General features: G+C 38.4%; 1 protein-coding gene across 4 annotated transcripts in view; it reads right to left on the reverse strand.

Annotated features, from left to right (window-relative positions):
• TCEA1 (transcription elongation factor A1) overlaps positions 1-23,478 on the reverse strand; it is a 51,156-nt gene that overhangs the window by 13,347 nt on the left and 14,331 nt on the right. For 3 of the 4 annotated variants that reach the window (XM_021706108.1, XM_008072387.2, XM_021706109.1), the window contains exons 3-7: positions 14,741-14,846; positions 8,250-8,337; positions 3,974-4,119; positions 2,804-2,860; positions 1,698-1,852 (exon numbers count right to left, since the gene is read on the reverse strand). In XM_021706108.1, the coding sequence (XP_021561783.1) occupies positions 1,698-1,852; positions 2,804-2,860; positions 3,974-4,119; positions 8,250-8,337; positions 14,741-14,846 (552 nt within the window). The remainder of the gene's footprint in view (positions 1-1,697; positions 1,853-2,803; positions 2,861-3,973; positions 4,120-8,249; positions 8,338-14,740; positions 14,847-23,478) is intronic. The other variant, XM_008072388.2, reaches the window with a different exon arrangement.

Genomic DNA, 23,478 nt, shown 5'->3' on the forward strand with positions numbered 1-23,478 from the left:
AGTGAGACCCTGTCTAAAAGAAGAAGGAGGAGCAGCAGCAGCATTTGTTGCAGAAACAGCAAGAAAAGTAGAACTGAATGTAGAGCCTTTAGATGTAACTGAATTGCTACAATCTCAAGATTAAACTTGAATGGATGAGCTGCTTCTTATGGACAAGCACAGAAAGTCGTTTCTTGAAATGCAATCTATTCCTGATGAAGAGGCTGTGACATTGTGGAAATGACAACAAAGGATTTACAACATTACATCAATTTAGTTGATAAAGTAGAAGCAGCATTTAAGAGGACCGACTCCAATTTTAAAAGATCTATGGATTAAGTGTTATCAAATAGCATCAAATGCTACAGAGAAATCTTTTGTGAAAGGAAGAGCCAATCAATGTGGCAAACTTCACTGTTGTCTTACTTTATAAAAGTACCACAGCCATTCCAGTCTTCAGCAAACCACTACCCTGATCAGCTAGCAGTCATCAGCATCAAGGGAAGACCCTTTAGCAGCAAAGAGATTATAACTCACTAACAGCTCAGATGATCATTAGCAATTTTTAGAAATAAAGTATTTTTAAATTAAGTGTGTACATTTTCTTTCTTTCTTTCCTTTTTTTTTTTTTTTTGAGTTGGAATCTCACTCCGTTGCCCAGGCTGGAGTGCATTGACCTGCTGGACTCTCGCAATCCTTGCGCCTCAGCCTTCCAAGTAGCCAGAACTATAGGCACACACTACTATGCCTGGCTAAATTTTTTTATTTATTGTAGAAACGAGGTCTCACCATGTTGCCCAGGCTGGTCTTGAACCCTCAGGCTCGGGCAATCCTCTCTCTTGCCTTGGCCTCCCAAAGTGCTGGGATTACAGGCTTGAGCCACTGCGCCCAGCCTTTTTTTTTTTTTTTTAAGAGGCAAAGGCTCACTATGAGCCCAGGATGGTCTTGAAATCAGGCTCAAGCAATCTTTCTACCTCAGCCTTCCAAAGTGTTCAGGCATGGGCCACTGTACCCGGGCCTATTTATTATTTTTTTAGACATAATGCCACTGCACAATTAGTAGGCTACAGTATAGTATCAATGTGGCTTTTATATGCACTGGGATACCAAAAAATTTGTGTGACTCGCTTTATTGCAGTGGTCTATAACCAAACCTATGGTATCTTTGAGGTAAGCCTGTATATAGAAAGACAGATTCATACTCTTGAATGCTTAATAAACTGCAGATACGTTACAGATACTTAAGCTTAATAAACTGCAGATATGCCACAGTTATTATCTATGAACAGCTATGTCTATAAATAGCAAAATTTGACTTTCATTTCCATCATTTCCTATGTAAATTTAAGAAATAATCAATAAGATGTGATCAATTTTGTAGTATTTAACCATAAAATAAGGTTAGCCATTACAAAGCCTACTTGTAATTAGAGATTCAAGTATTTGGTTCCACATGAATTCATAAAAACTACAACACTTTTGTTTTTAGATAATGATTTAATTTAATCATTCAAAAAGTATATCATCCACAGAAGAGGCAAAGTAATAATGCTCAGAGATACAATCCCTTGTTTATCTAGAATACAAATATATCAGAATAACTAATATAAATTTATTATGTATATGCAGTATTTATATAGTACTCTATGATTTAAGTAGGTTTTACACTTGACATCACAGAATCTCATCACAGAAACTTTAAATGCAGGTATACTCACCTCTGCTGTCATTCTAGCAAATAAGTCAGGAGGAATATTCCCGCACAGTACATTTTTCCTTAAATTTGGATTCTTTGCATCTTTAAGATTTGATATCCTACTTCGTACTCTATTTTTGTATTTCATGTCTGTATTCCTTATTTCTTGATATATAGGTACTAAGCCATTAAGGAAAAAAAGGTAATATGATAAAGACCACTTTTTTCCCTGCCAAAATAAGAATATTTGAAATTTCTAAACAGTTCACAAAAACAACTTCAAATGTATAATACGTTAAAAAGAAGGCACTGAATCTATCTGATTCTTTGACCTGAAGCTGGCAAATGACAGTGCTAGTACTTTTCAACTGTGAATGAATAGTGTTGTCTTAAATGTTGAATGCCAGCAGCATGCAAATCAACAGATTTCAAAAAGTAGCTCAAGTACTCCACACAGTAAGCACACTTCTGAAGAAGTGAGTCCATACAAGCTTTTACTTGCCCAAATCTGAATTCTACCAAGGATCTCAAAATCTCTCTGGTCACACAGTTTTATTTAAGACCCTGGCGATTCACCTCCTCCCCCAGCTCTGCAGGAGTCAAGCTCAGCAAGTTCTTGTCCACAGAAGAGGCCATCACAGAGGCTGAGCCCTGGAACAGCTCTTTTCCTAACAAGGCCTCAACCAGCACAGTCCCATGTCACACAGCCACCTAGACACTCCTTGTCCCCTACCCACATGCAGGACCCCTCTCCCAGCATGAGCACACTTCCCTCTGGGATAATGAGTTCAGAAGACTGTGTGTGCTCTGAGTTCCCCCAACTGAGAAATCCTCACATGTACATGTGGGTTTTTTCCATGCCCTTTTACACAATTTAAATTCAGGTGAAACATTCTTAATCTGCAAGGCAGAAAAATTTGAATGCCATCAACCACTGTATGCTTAACTTCTGAACAACAGGAAAAAGAGGAATAAAATGACAATAGAAACCCCTCTCCTTCCAGGACAAAGCAATACAATCAAGACAGAAAGTGAAGAATAAAATTTTGAATTCTGTACCAGAAGAGAAAATTACAATTAAGCTGACAGATTACTTAAAACAATTATGAATATACACACAAAGGATATCCTCCTCAATTTGAGATCCTAATTCTTCCTCATCAGCTCCAATGGCAATGTAGTCATCTAGAAACAGGCATAAGGAATTAAGTTACTGTAACATAATAAAAGAAAATTTTAATACTGGGTAATCAAACTGCATTCCTATTTCTTCTACCCCATTTGCCCTATCTAAAGAATCTTTTTAGTTTAGTTTTATTAGAATCTGTTCTCATTACTACCTACTAGATTCCTTTTTTCTGGGATTCACCTAATATCCACAGTGCTCCTGCATTGATGACTCCTTATCCCTCAGGAGTGGGGAAGTAATTGATCTAGCAGGCAACTCCTCATTTCATAATTCCACAAATTCTGGTTGCTCCAGCAGAGAGTAGAGAAAGTTATAGAAAGAACTGTCTTGTCTCCTGTGACTCAGGCTTCAATGCAAAGAAACCATTCATTTCATCTGCCAATCACATACATGGACACACCCAGGAGACTCGTATACAAACATTCACAAGGATGGAAGGAAATAAACAGAAACTAGAAAGAAAAAAGAAAAAAATATATATAAAAAGTAAGGAAATCAAAGTAGAAAGGGCAAAGAAGAAAAACAAGTCAAACTAGTTACGGTTCAGAACGAAGAGAAAAGAAAAAGGATGAATTTGTATAAGATGCTAAATATTCCTACACATGAAACTTTAGAGCTAAAATTTTACATGTTAAGACAGAATACTTTCAAATTAAATTAAGCTCCCATATAAAAATCAAGATTGCTTTTCCAAAAAAAAGTAGAAAATGGAATTATAAATATAAAACTTACTATATGCTTTACTATCATATAACAATTCAGTATTGCTAATTCCCAATCTGAGGATGGAGTAATTCATGCGCAGATTAAATGTGGGGAAACAAAAGATTTGTGAGAAAAAAGTCTGAATTACTATGAAATTAGGAAAAACATCCAAATATCAGAAGAAATCTATTTTTTGGAATTACATAGTAAGAAGCAAATGCCCCAGTATTCCTATAACTCTCCCACTCATGAGATCTCTATCAGCAACAACTTCTCCCTGAGATAAGCAGCGGTGGACAGTTATCAACAGAACAACATTCATAAAACAGCAATATGGAGGTGGAGATAGTAGTTGTGGTAATGATTAAAGGGCTGAGGAACAAAACAATGTACACTGAACTTACCTCCTGTTCGAAGAGCTGCAGCAAGCATCTCCCTACACTTTAATCGCACAGAATCAGAAGTACTTGGTGCCCGAGGAAAAGATGAAACATAAGTATCTCGAGCATTTGTCTCATCCTTTCTGCTGCTTACATTGCTGCTGGAGCTACTAAAATACACACACACACACACACCAAAAAGAAATCAGGAAAATGCTTTTAAAGTAACAGCATCACTATTCCATAAAAACAAGTATTTGTGGCCTAAATAAATGAGATAGGATTTCAGTGACTCTTACATGAGAAAAAAAAATAGGTTCCATGTAGATTTAAAAGAAGTTAAAAAATTTAGTGAAAAGGCAAGTCTTATGTCTGTTTTTTAACCAACTAAACATTTTACCTTGATTCTCCTTTTAAACATCAAAACACATTGTTAAGAGAAAGTACATATTATAGTTCAGTACAACAAATAAAAAACAAAGATCTTGGTGAGGGGAGAGCGATAAGGGGATGGCACCAGAGAACATGACAGCTTTCAACCAAAACGAGAGGGAGGGAAAAAAAAAAAAGACTGAAAAACCTTGTTCCAATTAGACAATGAAGTTCCAAAGAGATAAACACCCCCTTTAGGATAAAAGTCATGTGTACTGGCTGAGTCGTGAGAATATAAAAAGGTTTTCCAGCAGGGCAATGGTGGCTCACACCTATAATCCCAGCATTTTGGGAGGCCGAGGTGAGAGGACTGCCCTCGGGTTCGAGACCAACCTAGGCCATTTGGCCAGACCTCATCTCTACAATAAATCAAAATGTTAGCCAGGCGTAGTGGCGTGTGCCTGTAGTTCCAGCTACTTGGAAGACTGAGGTAGAAGGATCGCCTGAGCCCAGCAGGTCGAGGCTGAGGTGGCCATGAGCATGCCACTGCACTCCAGTCTGAGTGACAGAGTGAGACTCCAACTCAAAAATAAATAAATAAATAAGCAAACAAATAAACAAAAATAAAAAGGTTTTACTTCTCAGAAACATCACCTCAATACAGACATCAGGATGGTTTAATATTTTTCCAGTCAACCTAATCATTTCAATTGCTTCTAATTTATTTCTTATATTGGATTTCCATCAAAATAGCTTATTTCCAAAATACTCTTTTGACTGGTGTCAATTATGTTTTATCACATTAGAGATTTTGCCATAAACCTTTACAAAGACTAATTAAATCATTTACCCTCCAGAGATCTAACTTGCTGCGATGCTGCAAGGACATACCTCCTTGCCTGTTCTCCAAAACATGACTACTGTTCAACTTCACAAACAGGTCACTGAAGGCTAGACGGTCATTAGTACCTTCTAAGTTTAGTCAGTTCTTTCTTGAAGACTTACCGACTTCCCACTGCCCTCCCAAGTACTGTTTTCACTCACGTATGTATATGATGACATTTCATACATTCTTCCCTACCAGATCCTGTTTCTCAAGAATAAAAACTAGGACTGATACCTCTTTGTATTATGATTATGTAGCATAGCAGCTCAGTTATATATAAATGAACAAACCAACGTTTAAAAACTCACTTCTTAAATACTTTAATTAAATGCTTTTGTGCCTGTAGCCAAATGCCAAGTTCAACCACTGGAAACTGCCTGGATGGAATGACAGAGACTTTTCCTCACTAGCATCACTATTGTTGGTCCCAACCCTGACATTCTGGTTTCATAAATTTTTACGCCCAAAATGTAAAACCTTGCTTAGCTACAAGTAACTTAGATCTAATCTTGTATCTTCCTCTACATTACTTCTCAGACTTATCTCTCCAATCCTTTTATCTCCACCAGAGAATGTATATGTGGGTGGATACCAACCACTTACTTTATCAGACTTCATACGCAATAATTCTATGCTTTTGCAGATAGGCCCTATGACTAAACTTAAAACTGACTTAAAAAAATACACTGAGAATTTATTTTTTCTTCACTATCTATTTAAAATATGTCTATGCTTTTATATGTTCAAGATACTCAAGTGACTCAATGTAACATAACTGAAAGTATTATTAAACAATTCATAAATTATGACCTATACTTTTCAATAATATCAAGATCATGAAAGACAACTACACACTGAAAAACTATTCCAGATTAAAGGAAACTAAACAGATTTGGTAACTAAATGCAATATGAGATCTTGGAAATTTTGGAAAAAAACTTTTCCCTTTGCAATAAAGGACATTATTAGGACAACTAAGATAATGAGTGTCTATAGATTAGAAAAAAGTACTGTTATCAATGTTCATTTCCTGATATTGCTAGCTATACCATGTTAATATATAAAAAATGTTCCTGTTTTCAGAAAATACATAGATGTGGCGAGACCTCATCTCCAGCAAAAAAAAAAAAAAAAAAAAAAATTAGCCAGGTACCATGGCGCATGTCTATAGTTCCAGCTACTTGGAAAGCTGAGGAGGAAAAATCACCTGAGCCCAGCAAGTCGAGGCTGCGGTGGCCGTTGAACGTGCCACTGCACTCCAGCCTAGGTGACAAAGTGAGACTCCAACTCAAAAAAACAAAAAAAAGAAAGAAAATACATAGATGTATTTAGGTAATATAAGAAGCACAGTGTCTGCAAATCACTCTGATATGGTTCAAAACAAAATTAGTCCATGTATGTTTATATACACATACATATACAAATGCAAAGACATCAGGGCAATTGGGTAAAGGGTTTATGGGAGTTCTTTGTATTATTCTTGCAATTTTCTATAAGTCTAAAAGTATCTCATGAGAACTAAACACTGGGTACACACATAGATAAAGATGATAACAACAGACAATGAGGACTCCCAAAGCGGGGAAGAGAGAAAGAGGTCAGAGTTGAAAAACCATTTATTAGGTATTATGTGACAGGCTCAGTGGAAGCCCAAACCTCACCATCATGCAAAATAGCCATGTAACAAACTTGCACATGTATGCCCCTGAATCTAAAAATGAAAATAAAAATAATAATAAACTTTAAAAAGAAATAGGCAAGTCTTCAAAGATGTATATATACTAGGGTGATTGCAATAGAATTAATACTAGAAAAACAATGGAAAAATTATTTAAAAATTGAAGACTGGAACTAAACTAGGAAATATCTATATAATGGAATATTATGAAGTCTATAAAAGTATCTCAAAATGTTAGAAAAAAACAGCATAAATTTTACTAGCAACTATTGATTAAGTCTACCTTTGGCTTACCTCTTAACATCAAGTACAGTTAATACTAATACATAAAATAACAAAGTACGGAATGTTAAATTAGTGCTCCTAAGAAATGAAGAATAAATTAACTGGGTGTGGCAGTGTGCATCTGTAGTTCTAGCTACTTGGAAGGCTGAGGCAGAAGGATTATCCCCACCCAGCAGGCTGAGGCTGCAGCAGCCGAGAGCTTGCCACTGTGCCTGAGCGAGAGAGTGACACACTGACTCAAAAAAAAAAAAAAAAGAGAGAGGAAGATATGATCAATTTTGGAAAAATACTGAAAAGGTTCAAATGACCTTAAAAAAAAGTCAAAACAGGCTTACTGTCCTAAATACCTCTAAGTCTCTAAGTGGGTTACAAAGTAGTCAAAAGTTCAGGGACAGAACAGTGTTTGGAAGCTGCTACTCTAAAGTATGGATTCAATAACTTGAGTGCATCAGAAACTCCCAAAGAGCTTGCTAAAAAAAATAAAAATAAAAAATAAAAATTTCTGGACCCCATTACCAGAATTCCTGATTCAGTAGTTGCAGGGTGAGGTCTGAGAATTTGTTCTTCTAACAGGCTGTCAGGTTCCCTGCTTTTCCAGGGACCACGTTTGAGAACTACTGATCTAAATCAATGTCAGCATGTTGGATGCTGTGATGTGCCAGGAAGGAACAAATGCAAAGGCCTGGAGGACCTGAGGAACAATCTGAACCCTTCATTAAGACACTTTGCATTTTAAGTTCATAAGACAAATTGCTAAATTTGGAAGGAAAAAAAGCATATAAAGGAGAATGAGATCCAATACCAAAATAAACTTTAAAAAGGAATGTGGTAAATAAAGTAACCCCATTGAATTCCCTAATCAAAACCTCCACTATCAATTTTGAAACTCACTGAGTACAAGGTAAGTAAGTATCTTCTACTTTAAAATTTTCAGGAAATCTTGGGGGAAAAAACCTTAGACTATTTAGCTATACACATTTACTAATTCCATTTGATTAGAAAACAGAAACAGGAATGCAGATATAGGATGGTAAGATCAAGGAGTAAGGTAACATATCTACTTGATACAAATGAAATACCTTTCTTCTCTTGCTTCAGGGCTATTCTGTGATGTAATTGCAGGTTCTTTTTTCTTTTCGTCAGGGTCTTTCTCAGTTGATGGCCCATCTGAAAGTCACGAAATCCCTAAATTGTTAGCATTTCTTAAGAGTAAAAACAACTAAAATGCTGCATATTAAGAGGCTGTTTACACAACAACAAAAAAGAAACTCAATGAAAATCCTTAAAATCCTACATTTTCTACAAGTAAATGAAATTAAGCGATTCTATTAACATATGTACTGTACTTGGGTGTTTTCACAAAGCATGCTCAATCAACACTCCCAAATAAATTTACTTATTTGGTAGGAACTACCTAAAAGGGAGGAAAGTATACAGAACAAAGGAAAAGAAAGAAAATGGAAATATCTGTACTATCAGTTCAAAAACAAAAGCACAGGTTAGGCTCATGCCTGTAATCCCAGCACTTTGAGAGGCCAAGGTAAGAGGACTGCTTGAGTCCAGGAGTTTAAGACTAGCCTGGGCAATATGGCAAGACTACATGTCTACACACACACACACAAAGTAAAAATTAGTCAGTAAAAATTAGTCAGGCATGGTAGCTGTAGGACTGCCTGAGCTCAGAGGTCCTGCAGTGAGCTTTGACTGTGCCATTGCACTCCAGTCTGGCAACAATTAGACCAGGACTCACAAAAAACAACCCAGGGAAAACTAATACAACAATGCAGTATGATCTAGTAAGGATACAATGCTGCCAAAGGAGCAGTAAAACTGATCTCACACAGACTCTTGCAAAGTAAATCTGTGTAACCCTTTTGAAAAGCAGAGCACAGAGGCATGAACAGTCTGGGCGACAGAGTGAGACTTCAACTCAAAAATAAAATAAAATATGGTACATAGTCACTGAATGGGTTATTCTGAAGTCAATAAATATGACAGTAATGATGGAAAAATACAAAATATTTTTATTTAAAAAGATTATATAAATAAGTATACATACAATATTACAGTATAAGTAAAAATGATAGTTGAAGCAAAATTTATGCACTGGTAGGAAAAAAAAAACTGATGGCTTATATTCAGAGATAAACCTAAAGATGATTGTTTTTTCCCCTATAACTGTCCAAATTTTATTGAATGAACATGCAAATCTTTAAAGTTTTAAAAGGAGAACTTGAACTGAAATTAGATACGTTCAATAAGTAAAAAGAGTAAAATTTCTTTAAATGTAAGATTAAATGAGCGTAACTACAAAGTCCATTCTTTTGTCCCACAAAATGCAAACCATCTTTCTAAAAATAAAAACACATGTATATGGCTTTCAATCAACATTCTATGACTAATTGTAATTACTTTAGAAAACAGAATTATATTTAAAATTTAAATGAACTATAAACTCAGAGTTTCTGTTTGTCTTTAAACATTAAGACATTTTTTAAAACTTTTCAAAACAATTTCAAACTTGCACAAACGCATTAAGAATAGTACAAAGAACTTCCATATATGTTTTACTCAGATTCCCCAACTGTTAACCTTTTGGCACGTCTGCTTTCTCATTCATTCCTCCATATATGGACATATGTGTGTAAGTACACAAATAAACATACTTATACACATAGACATATTTTGTTAGAACCATTTGAAAATGAGTAGCAGACATTAAGCTCTTTTATTCCTAAATACTTCACTGTATACTTCCTAAGAATACAGATATTCATTTATATAACCATAGCAAATAATGAATACATTTAACAATGGTACAATATTGCTAACTTATCTACAGACCTCATACAAATTCTTCCAATTGTCCCAATAATGATTTTTATAGCAATGTTTTCCTTCTCATCCAGAATCCAATGAAGAATCATATACTGCATTTAGTTTTCTTCAGATTTGTTTTCTTTTTTTTGAGTCAGGGTCTTACTCTGTTACCCAGGCTGGAGTGCAGTGGCAGAATCACAGCTCACTGCAGCTTCAACCTCCTGGGCTCTGGAGATCCTTTCGAGTAGCTGGGACTACAGGCAAGGGCCACCACACAGGCTAATTTTCTTTATTTTTTGTAGTGACAATGTCTTGCTATGTTGCCTAGATTGGTCTCCAACTTCCAGGCTCAAGCAATCCTCTTGCCCTGGCCTCCCAAAGTGTTGGGATTACAGGCATGAGCCACCACAACTGGCCAAGACTAGACTTTTAAAATTTTATACACTTTACAATTTTTAGCTCCTAGCTTCCAAGTTCTTGTAAGTAATAGGTTTTTGTTGTTATTGTTGTCTTTGAAATTTTCAAAGGTTCACTTTTCCTATATTTTCTTCCATATAATGTCAGTAGCCACTTAGAGAATAGGCTGATTCCAGGGCTGAGGCAGAGAAGGCAGATGAACCCAATACATCTTGTGGTGGCTGAATGTAAGAAAGTGATCAAAAAACTGAAGAGGGCTTGTCAAAAGGACACAGGAGTCAGTCTGGAGGGGCACCCACTGGTCAAATCTGGGACAATGAAAATATTAAAATAGTCAGGCGCAGTGGCTCATACCTGTAATCCCAGTTCTTTGGGAGGCAGAGGCAAGAGGATTGCCTGAGCCCAGGGGTTCGAGACCAGCCTGGACAACTTGGCAAGCCCTCGTCTCTACAAGAAATCAAAAAATTAGCTGGGAGTGCTTGTAGTTTCAGCTACTTGGAAGGCTGAGGCGGAAGGATCGCCTGAGCCAAGTCAGTAGAGGCTGCAGTGCCGTGAGCTTGCCACTGCACTCCAGCCTGGGCGACAGAGTGAGACTCCTAATCAAAAGAAAAAAAAAGAAAATATCAAAATCTGAATACTAATGGATTACAATCCACTGTACTGAATAGGAATCCATGCGTCCACATTAAGAATACATAAGTAGCTAAGACCAAAAGGAGAGTTCTTTCTTATATTAGAATTAATGATTTTATAAATATTGAAGTGGAAGAGTCAGAAAAAATCACTGTTTTGCAACAACCACTGCAAAGATGGGTTTGGGCAAAAATCAATGGATATTAAATTGGGAAGGGATGGGAAAGATCTAAAAAGGTACAAAGACAGGTTCAAGGTCTTATAGTGTTTCCTAAAGAACATCTATTATAGTTACAAGAGGAAAAAAAATAATATGCGAGATAGTGTACACTTTGGCTGGGTTCTCAAATACCTATGGATGTGATACCTTGAGAAGGATATAATATGCTTATATAATACTGCAATTGTGGATGCACAACCAGATTTAATCATGAGAAAACATCAGATAAGCCTCAAATAAGAAAGATGCTATTAAAAGAAAAGGGGATTCCAGGCACCGTGGCATGCGTCTGTAGTCCCAACTACTGGGAGGCTGAGGCGGGAACTCAAGCTAGCTAGGCAACACAGTGAGCCCCCTATCTCTGAAAAACACAAAACACAAAACTAAATAAAAATGGAGGAGGGCCAGGCTCGGTGGCTCAGCCTGTAATCCGAGCACTTGGGGAGGTCGAGGAAAGTGGATTGCCTGAGCCCGCATGTTCAAGACCAGCCCAGGCAACTTGGCAAGACCTCGTCTCTACCACAAATCAAAAATTAGTCGAGCGTGGTAGTGTGCGCCTATAGTTCCGTCTACTAGGAAGGCTGAGACAGAGGAATGCCAGAGCCAAGCAGGTTGATGCTGGAGTGGCCATGAGCATGCATGCCACGACACTCCAGCCCGGACGAAGGAGTGAGACTCCAACTCAAAAAAAAGGGGGAGGGGGGAAGGGATGAGGAATACACTTGCTTCAAGGATATAACTTAAAAATTTGAAGAAGTTTTGACTTGAATATGTTTCCTAGTCTAGTTTTCAACCAATATTCAATTCTACTTTGCATTCATTATCCTGGTCATTTTTTATATATTGTATATAACGTATTCAAATTGTTACCTGAAACCAAAAATATGCTTATCCTAAATTTTTAAACACATCATCAATTTGATAAAAATTTAATTTGCATGAAAGTATTTAAAGCTGGAAGCGGTGGTCCACGTCTATAATCCCAGCACTTTGGGAGGCAGAGGTGAGAGGATTGCCTAAAGTCAGGGGTTGCAGACCAGCCTAGGCAACTTGGTGAGACCTCGTATCTACAACAAATCAAAAAATTAGCACATGCCTTTGGTTCTCGCTACTTGGAAGGCTGAGGCCAGAAGGGACCACCTGAGCCCAGCAGGTGGAGAATGCAGTGGCCATGAGCATGCCACTGCACTCCAGCCTGAGTGGCAGAGTGAGACTCCTACTCCAAAAAAAAAAAAAAAAGAAAGTATTTAAAAACACAGCTGGGTGTGGTGGCTCACACCTGTAATCCCAGCACTTTGGGAGGCCAAGGTGGGAGGACTGCTTGAGCCCAGGAGTTTTGAGACCAGCCTAGGCAAAATTGCAAGACCTCTTCTCTACAAAAACTTTTAAAAACTATCCATGCATGGTGGCACACGCCTGTAATTCCAGCTTCCTGGAAGATCACTTGAGCCAAGAGTCTGAGGTAGCAGCAAGTCGTGATTGTGCCATTGCACTCCAGCTGAGTGACAGTGATACTCTGACTCAAAAAAATATATATCACACACATTAGTGGGAGCTACATGAATCTATACAATATGGTAAAATTGCTTAAAACCATACGTCCCCACACACATACACTAGTGCATATAAAAACCGATAAAATCTGAATAAGGTTTGTAGATTATACTAATGTCAATTTCTTGTTTGGGATATTGTACTAGAGTTACGTAATGTTATCATTAAAGGAAGCTGGGTGGAAAGTACATGAGACCTTTCTGCTTTTGTTTTGGGGTTTTTTTTGGTAACTTCTGATTGTTTTGAAATAAAAAGTTTTAAAACCCCACATGTCCAGAAGGCACACATATTCTTTCTTCTGTGGCCAATGACCCTGTTTATTTTAGCCCTAGTTGAGGCAGGGGACCAAGAGTGGGGTAGAAGGGGCAAGACATATAGACACGTAAAAATAAAATTTGACAGCATAGCCCACAACAATAGTTTTTATGTGCTTGTGCAATGAATGTGAAGAACAAAACTGCCTCTAGTTTTTTATCTCCCTCCAAATTTGACTTTCAGGGGAAAAAAATCAATAAAAAGTGAAATCATGAACCTAAGTAAGCATTCTGGAATTAAAATGAGAAAGACCTTAGAGAAAAACAAAGGAAGAAAGGGTACTTGTATTCTTCAAAATGTCAACATCATAAAAGACAAACAAAGGCTTAAAAACTATTCCTGATTAGGAAACTAGTTATCTGATCCCAAACTGTATCTTTTCTTGGAAGGATAGAAAGCTATTAAAGGACATTATTGGGACAATTGACAAAATGGAAACACAAACTAAAGATTAAAGCACTGCACCAATGTTAAATTTCCTACATGATTCTATAAGAAATATACGTAGCTGGGTTCGGTGGCTCAGCCTGTAATCCCGCACCTTTGGGAGGCTGAGGTGAGTGGACTGCCTGAGCCCGCGGGTTCGAGACCCGCCTGGGCAGGCGAGACCTCATCTCTACAATAAATCAAAAAAATTAGCCGGGCATGGTAGCGCACGCCTGTAATTCCGGCTACTCGGAAGGCTGAGGCGGAAGGATCGCCGGAGTCCAGCATGTCGAGGCTGCGGTGGCTGGGAGTGGCCACTGCACTCCAGTCTGGGCGACAGAGTGAGACTCCAACTCAAAAAAAAAAAAAAAAAAAAAAAAGAAAGAAATATACGTGTTCTAAGGAAATACACACTTAAATATTTAAAGGGTAAAAGATCATGATATAGTCAACGTGTTTTCAAATGGTTCAGAAAAAATAATCCATGTGTATATGCACAGAGAGAAAATATGATAAAACAAATGTCAAATATTAAAAATTCATGATCTGAATAAAGGCTAAGAGTTCTTTTTTTTTTATTCCTGCAAGTTTTCTGTAACTTAAAAAATTATTTCAAAAACCACTCTAAAAAGTAAGCATAACCTAGTTGAGTGCAGTGGCTTATGCCTGTAATCTCAGCTCTTTGGGAAGCAGAGGTAAGAGGACTGCCTGAATCCAAGGGTTCAAGACCAGCCTGGACAACACAATGTGACATCATCTCTGCAATAAATAAAATTAGCCAGGCATGATGGTGCATGCCTTCTAGCTACTTGGAATGCTAAGGCGGAAGAACTGCCTGAGCCCAGTAAGTCAAGGTTATGGCACCCCAGCCTGGGCAACAGAGTAAGATTCTGACTCAATAACAACAAAAAAAAGTATGCATAACGCATAACCTTGTCCTTGAGAGAAAATTATTCTTACTTAAAGAGTTTATCTAGTTATAAGTGTCAAAAATCAAGAAAACTAAATCTGACTAGCCTAAAAAGCAAAATTCTAAAAAAGGTCAAACTAATACTTCTCACTTTTATTATGAGCCACTGATTTCAGTACATCTAGATTAAGAGGGGGGAAAAAAATGCAACTACCAACTATTTAAATAAACCAGAACATCATAAATATGTATACGTAATGAAAGATCAATTATACCTAGTAACTTTTTCCAGGATTTTATGAGAGACTTTGCTAAAGATGTAACTTCTTCATCTGTACTCTGCTTGCGAATAGCATTAACTGACATTCCAATTCTTGTGGACTGCAAGGCAACAACAACAAAAAATTAAGTACATCAATTTTATTTCAAACAACCTAACATTTCACCTACATGTTCATCTTTCCCAGATTCCTCCTTCTATTTTAGAATTTAAAAATTCTGAGTGTGGTGGTTCACACCTGTAATCCCAGCTACCTAGAAGGCTAAGTCAGGAGGATCACTTGAGAGCAGGAGATCAAAGCCAACTTAGGCAATATGTTAAGATTCTGTCTCGACAAAAAAAAAATTTATTTTTTAATTAGCTAGGAATGCTGGCACGTGTCTGCAGTCCCAGCTACTTGGGAGGCTGAGGCGGAAAGATTGTCTGGTCTAGGAGTTACATGCAGCAAGCTATGATCGTGCCACTGTATACCAGCCAGGCAACTGAGTGAGATCACTTCTCTAAAAAAACTAACTAAATAAATTTTTTGAATACTTACACCAGCAAGCTATATTCTTAAGATACATAAATCTTCAGATCAAACTCTAAACTCATCAATGTTCTTACTACCAATATTTTCAAGCATAAAATTTGCATTCTAATGAGGCTGATAACTAAAGAAGTGAAATCAGTCTTTCCATAAAAGAGAATTAAGGATAAAATATAAAATACTGTACTTGTATATAAGGTAGGCTGTAGCACTCATGACTAATATGTATACTTTCTTTTATAGATCTCTTCATGGAGCAGCAGCTGCAACTTATAATAAGGATATCCAAATAAAAACTACCACCTACAGAGGTTTAAAAGACATTTTCTTTTTGCCTGTAACCAGCATACAATCACAGATATTGAAATAAACTTCACAAAGTACAGGTAAACTTTAACAGATGACAATACTTTATGCCCAGGATTATGCTCGGAGCATACACATTCCTTAATCTTCCTAAAACCCTTCAGAGTTGAGATCATTATCCCTAATTTTAAAGATGAAGAGATTGGAAGTACCAATAAATAACTTGCCCAGCATTGCACCATCACTAATTGACAAAGCTGGAATTGTAATCCAGGTCTGTTCACCTCCAAAGTCCATGCTCTTTCCAGCACATCAATGGTTTTCAAACTGTGCTCAAAGAACACAAAACCTATGACAGCCCAATTATGGATAATAAGGAAAAAATAGTAAATTATTTAGTAAGTTCAGATTGCTAGTAACAATTCCTTCAAAACATATGGTCTACAGAAGAAAAAAATAACAAAAGAAATTCTTAGTGGTGAAAAAAAGAAGTGACCTCCCGCTATGAGCACATGGGTACTTAAGGTTTCCTTCTAAATTATTCAAACCTCTCAACAAAAAGACAGATTAAGGAACTAAGTCTTGTTAAGAATTTAGAATATGTGGTTTGCTGGAGTGTCCTATATCTTTTGGAAAGCTGAGCAAAGCAAAGTTCATCAGCAGAAAGATAAAGTGAACCCTATAATTCTAAGGCCTCAAAATGGTTTGGGGTCAACGAGGCAATTTTCTTTTAAAAAGAAAAATCTTTTTGAATGAGTGAGAGACATAACTTGGGTTGTTAATATAGTTCTGAAGCTTAGAATTGACACAAATTGGCAAAAAAATAAAAAAGGCATTTTAGTGGGTGCTTGCGAGAGAGCAATGGTATAAGAAGACTAATAGATCGTGTGCTATTAGGTGACTTGCTTTTTAATTATCAGAGTATGTTTTGATTACTAAAAAGTCAATGATTATCCCACTCGGTACCTAACAAAACCCATATTAAGAATACAGTCATCTGTAATAAACATGCTTATCTAAGGAAGAGACTGCCAAGCCAAAATAAGAAATGAGGCTGCTGAGGTAAAATAAGAAACAAAGATTTGAGGTAGTTGTTTTTTCCCCTTAGGGGTACTATGGGAGAAATGGGAAAAAAGCTGACAAAGAAAGGATTATAGAGCTATTTAGTCTGGATTTGCCTATAAAAAGTCTCTAGGGACTTTCTTTTTCTAAAATTGGTATGCTAAGATTTATAGGATGTAATAGGTAAGCTATAAGAAAATGTTCTGTGCTCAAGTAAACTTAGTAATTTGGGGGTTAAAACATCTTTCTTGAATGCAAGACTGATGAAAGTTTTCAAGACAAACCATACATTGTCAAACGCTGGCAGAGAAAATGCATGGCTCTGCCCACGGCCTCTAAAGCGCATCAGACGTACAGAAAAAGACATTATCGAGGAAAGAAAGGTGGAGAGTGCATTAGGAAGACTTAAGGAGTCAACTGCACACTGACAGAAAAACAGAAAGGAATGACTACTGAGATAAAGAGACATAGCATCACAGGAAACAAGCAGATTGGTGTGCTCCAGAAGAAAAACCTCCTTCATGATCACTCAGAAGTTTTTGCAAAGATGATCTGAAGACAGCCAGTAAATCATTTTTTTTGCTTTTTTTAAAAATAGAGACAGGGACTAGTCCAGGTTGGTCTCAAATTCCTGGGCTCAAGCAATTCTCCTGCTTCGGTTTCACAAAGTGCTGGGATTACAAGTGTGAGCCACCATTACCAGGTAGCTACTAAATCTCAAGGTAAAATACTATAGCTACTATACAGCTACTATAAAACACACATATAAAACATATTACAAACACACACATATATAACAACACATAAGAAACACACAGCTATGATAAAACACAGGTGAAAGAATTAAAGATATCCTAAATTTTAAAAATTCACTGTTAAAACTGCAATACTGGCCGGGTATAGTGGTTCACATCTGTAACCCCAGCATTTTGGGAGGCCGAGGTGAGAGGACTGCCTGAGCCCAGAAGTTCGAGATAAGCCTGGGCTAACACAGCGAGACCTTGTCTCTGCAAAAAAAAAAAATCAAAAAAAATTAGCCAGGCATGGTGGCACACACCTGTAGTCCCAGCTACTCAGGAGGCTAAGGCCGAAGGACTGCCTGAGCCCAGGAGGTCAAGGCCACGAAGAGCCATTATCATGCCACTGTACTCCAGTCTAGGTGACAGAGTGAGACCCAACTCAAAAAAAAGCAGAGCGTGGCGGCTCACACCTGTGATCCCAGCACTTTGGGAGGTGGAAGAAGAGAACTGCCTGAGCTCAGGGGTTCAAGACCAGCCTGAGTAACATGGTGAGACCTCATCTCTACAATAAATAAAAAAATTAGCCGGGCATGGTGTTGCACGCCTGTGGTTCCAGTTACTTAGAAGGTTGAGGCAGAAGGATCACCTGAGGTCTGCAGGTGAAGGCTGCTGTGGCCATGAGCGTGTCACTGCACTCCAGCCTGGACAATAGAGTGAGAAATCCACTAAAAAAAAAAAGACTGCAAACCTAATCAAGTCAAAATACAGATTCAACACAGTCCCTATCAGAATTCCATCTGCCTTTTGTACAGAAATTGACAACTTATCCTGAAGTTTACATGAAAATGCAAGAGACCCAAAATAATCTTGAAAAATAACAAAGTTGGAACACTCACAATTCCCAATTTCAAAGCATACTACAAAGATACAATAATCAAGACAGTGTGGTACTAGCAAAAGGACAGACATGCAGATCAATGGAATAAATTTAAGATTCCAGAAATAAACCTCTAAATTTTTCATTAATTGATATTAGACAAGAATGTCAAGACAATTCACTAAAGAATATTTTTTTACAACAAATGGTGCTGGAACGGCTAGATAGATATCCAGATGTAATAAAGTTGGACCTCTTCCTTATACCACACACAAAAGCTCATGCCTGGAATACCACCACTCTGAGAGGCCAAAGTAGAAGGACTGCTTGAGCCCAGGAGTTTGAGACCAGCCTGGGCAACATAGTAATACTTCGTCTCTACCAAAACACACACACACACACACACACACACACACACACACAAATTAGCCAGGTGTGGTGGCATGTGCCTGTAGTCTCAGTTACTCGGGAAGCTGAGGCAGAAGGATCATTTGAACCCAGGAGTTAGAGGCTGTGGTAAGCCATGATCATGCCACTGTACTCCAGACTGGGCAACAGAGTGAGACACCCAACTCAAAAAAAAAAAAAAAAAAGAAAAGTAAAAACGTATAGAGAATGGGAGATAATATTTGCAAATCCTATATCTGATAAGGGACTTGTATGCACAACATATAAAGAACTATTACAACTCAATAATAAAAAGACAACCCAATTTAAAAGTGGGAGACTAAGGTGGGAGGACTGCCTGAAGCCAGGGGTTCAAGATCAGCCTGGGCAACTTGGCAAGACCTCATCTCTAAAACGAATCAAAAATTTGGCTGGGTGTGGTGGCAAACACCTGCAGTTCCAGTTATTTGGAAGGCAGAGGGGGAAGGACGGCCTGAGCCCGGCAGGCTGAGGGGGTGGTACTTGAGAGTGTGCCACTGCCACTCCAGCCTGGGTGAGAGCAAGACTCCAACTCAAAAAGAAACGAAAATTTAAAAAAAAAAAGTGAGTGAAAGAGCTGGATAGACATTTCTCCAAATAAAATATAAAAATGACCAACAAACACATGAAAAGAGGCTCTACGTATTAGACACGAGAGAAACAGAAATGAAAACCACAATGAAATAACACTTCACAACCACTAGGATAGCTATAATCAAGGACATGTAAGTGTTTGCAAGGATGCAGAGAAGCTGGAAACTTCATTTACTGCTGCTGGGAATGTAAAACACAGTGACCTGGGATGAGCCTGGCAGGTCCTCAAAATGTTCAACATAGACATTAACTCAGCAAATTCTACTCCTAATTATCTACCTAAGAGCAACAAAAACATAGGTTCAAGCAAACCTGTACATGAATAAGCACAGCAACAGGATTCATAACAGACACAAAAGTCAAAACAACTTAACTTGTCTATCAATTGACAAATGGCTAAACAAACTGTGATATATCCATGCAATGGAACATTATTCAGCCATAGAAAGGAATGAAATTCTGATATAAGCTGAAACACGGCTGAACCTTGAAAACATTACGCTAAGTGAAAGAAGCCAGACACAAACGCTCACATATTGTATAACTCCATTTATATGAAATATCCAGAACAGGCAAGTCTATAGAGACACAAAGTACATTAGTGGTTACCTAGAGCAGGAGGAAGACCAGTTAGGAATAAATGGGGAGTTGCTGCTAGAAGGTATGGGGTTTCTTTTGGGGCGATGAAAATGTTCTAAAATTGATTATGGTGATGGTACTAGAATTTTTGAATATACTAAAAACTACTGGCTTATATTCTTTAAACGAATGAATTGTATGGTATGTCAATTACATCTCCATAAAGCTATTTAAAATCCATACAGGCCGGGCTCGGTGGCTCAGCCTGTAATCCCAGCACTTTGGGAGGCCAAGGTGAGTAGACTGCCTGAGCCCACAGGTTCACGACCAGCCCAGGCAGCTTGGCGAGACCTCGTCTCCACAATAAAATAAAAAATAGCCGGGTGTGGTAGCGCGTGTCTGTAGTTCTGACTACTCGGCAGGCTGAGGTAGATGGATCGCCAGGGCCCAGAAGGTCGATGGTGGGGTGCCTGTGAGTGTGCGTGCCACTGCACTCCAGCCTGGGCAAAGGATCCAACTCAAAAAAATTTTTAAAAAGCCATACAGCTGTTTATTTTCTTTCTAGTAAGTCTTAAGAGGGTGGCACTTTGTCTTGTTCACCACTACATTCTGCATGCAGAATAATACCTAGCACACAGCAGGCACTTAATAAGCAATTACTGAAGGAATAAAACTGCTGCACAGAAAAACTTACAAAATTACCCAATTTTTACAATATTTGTCTTCCCGTTTACTTCCTTGCCATCAACTCATACCAATTAGTCTCCTATTCTCACTCTCATGAAAGTTTCTTGCACTGCTACTTGTAAACTCCAATGGACTCCTCAGACCTCACTTGATTTAACCAGTCTTTTATATCTCAGTGCCATTTATCCTTCTTCCTAGAGGATCTAATCTAACTCTATACCATCAGCACCCAAAATTTTCCTAAAATTGTCCTTTCTCCTACACTCCAGAGCTGTTTACCTATATGGCTATTTATATTAAAATGTGTTAAAATAGGCCGGGCGTGGTGGCTCATACCTATAATCCTAGCACTTTGGGAGGTCAAGGTGAGAGGCTTGCCTGAGCCCAGGGGTTCAAGACCAGCCCAGACAACTTGATGAGACCTCGCCTCTACAATAAATCAAAACTCAGCCAGGCGTGGCGGCATGTGCCTGTAGTTCCGGCTACTTGGAAGGCTGAGGTGGAAGGATCGCCAAAGCCCAGCAGGTTGACGCTAGGGTGGCCATGAGCATACCACTGCGCTCCAGCCGAGGTGACAGAGTAAGATTCCATCTCAGCTCAACCCAATATACATACATACATAAAAATGTTACATCTTTTTCTTTCCTTTCTGTTTTTTGGTAGAAACTGAGTCTCCCTGTGTTTCCCAAACTGGTCTCAAATTCCCGGCCTCAAGCAGTCCTCCCACATCAGCCTCCCAAAGTGCTGGGATTACAGCCATGAGCCACCATGCCTGAACTTCGTCACGTTTCAAGTGCTCAGCCGTGTCATGTGGTTAGCAGCTACCTTATTAGGCAAAAAAGACATCAAACACTTGCATCATTATAGAAAGCTCTGCTGGACAACCCTGTTCTAGAAGACATGCTCCACTACCTGACCCCGGCACATGTTCGCTTCACAGGCATCTATCTCAAGACCCAGTGTAGCCCGTCACCCTGTATCTGCTCATCAACCGCCCTTAGCTCCTCTTCATCCCAGCCCCACCTTCACAGCGCCTTCTTGGGCTTTCACGAGAGTGAGAACAGGAGACTAACTGGTGCGAGGTGATGGCAAGGAGGCAAACGGGAAGACAAATACTGTAAAAGACTGGGCTGATTTTGTAAGCTTTTCTGTGCAGCAGACTCATTCCTTCAGTAATTGCTTATGAAGTGCCCGCTGTGTGCTAGGTATTATTCTGCATGCAGAACGTAGAGGTGAACAAGACAAAGTGCCACCCTCTGGAGACTTGCTAGAAGGAAAATAAACAGCTGCGTGGCTTTTCATTAAGCAGCACCATCTAGCCAATCACCATGGCAAAAATTTCAGTCATCCTAAATTCCTCCTCTCCTTCACCTCCACCCAATCAGCTACCAGTTCCTATAGGCTGCCTAATATTAGCAAACTCCCCTTCTCTCCATTTCTGTTGCTAGTATCTTCTTAACTCAAGCCCTCATCTCTCCTCGCCTGAATAACAACTGCACTGGACAACAGGTCTTTCAGGCTCCTGCCCCCTACTTCTTCCAATGTGCTAGTCTGGTCACATGGCTCCTGCCTGATACTTTTCAGCAGTGTTGCTCTCAGGATCATGCAGGAAGTCCTGCGTGCCATCTTGCCTATGTCTTCAACTCTGTACGCAACTAGTTCTTGCTCCACCTTTATTTCTAACACGCCACCCTGCTTCCACAAGCGGCTTCCTCTGCTGAAACACCTTTCCCTGGCCTGTCTGCTGGAGGAGAACCCAGTCACCTTTTGATACTCAGCTTCAGCTTTAGCACCTATGTTAAGGCTTTCCTGAACCTCCCACATTATGTTCTCAGATTAATAAGTAAACTTCTCTGTGCTGCTTCTTGCCCTCTCCCATCCCCCACAATGAACAGACTTCTATCTGGGCCTCTGTCATCTCCTCCACCTTTCTTTGTGTTGACATGTCAGTTCTTCTCTACTATACTTTAAGATCAATGTGGGGGAAAACACCTTATCTTATTCATCTTTATTAAACCAGCACAATTCTTAACCATAATGAAAACTCGAATGTTTGTTACATAAATTCATAGACTTTTCAAAGAAAGAAGCATATGAAAAAATTAGATGGGCATGAACAGCAACCCTATCCAACCACCACACTCTGTACATATCTACACATATCTCTTCAATAAATGCTGAGATTACTATGTTGTCTTTGATGTGGCTTTCCCCAAAAGGTCTGCTAGGATTAAGTTACACTTTGGCAAGTAACAGACTATCCTAAAGGGAAGTTTATTCTCAGAGTTGACTTGCAACAGAAATTGCTGAGCCTTGGACAGGAACTCGAACTGAGAAGGTAGGACTTCATGACTTGCTTCCTTTCTCTTTCTTGGGTCTACACTGAGCATTTAGAGGACGAGTTTTTAACCTTTTTTTTTGGCACCATGGATCACTTTAGCCATCTGGGGACGCTTATGAACTCCTCAAAAAGCTTTTAAAATGGATTAAATAAAATACATACGATAACCCCCCAAAATTATGTAACATACATGTACAAAATATTTTAATGTAATATAGTAATGTATGTGCTCCCTTATTAAAACAGTAAGATCTAGCGTAAGGTATAACAGTAACAATAATAAGCAAAACTGGATTTCAATACATCTACATGTACTGTAAGTTAACTTAAATTAAAACGTGAGATTTCTTTTAGTTAAGATAATTGTGGTAAAATAATTGTGGTCTATCTTCATAATTGAAAGAAATGTTCCATTTCAGATAGACATTAGTGAAAATAAACATGGCTTTTTTTTTCAAACGATGTTCACATACCTCCAACAACCTTCCCTAAATTCTGACTTAGTTGAATAGACATATCAAAGAAGGCATTTGCCGGGCTTGGTGGCTCAGCCTGTAATCCCGCGCCTTTGGGAGGCTGAGGTGAGTGGATT

The sequence above is a fragment of the Carlito syrichta genome, unplaced genomic scaffold, assembly GCF_000164805.1.
Source record: "Carlito syrichta isolate Samal-C Ts95f unplaced genomic scaffold, Tarsius_syrichta-2.0.1 Scaffold315145, whole genome shotgun sequence".
Taxonomy (NCBI): Eukaryota; Metazoa; Chordata; class Mammalia; order Primates; family Tarsiidae; genus Carlito; species Carlito syrichta.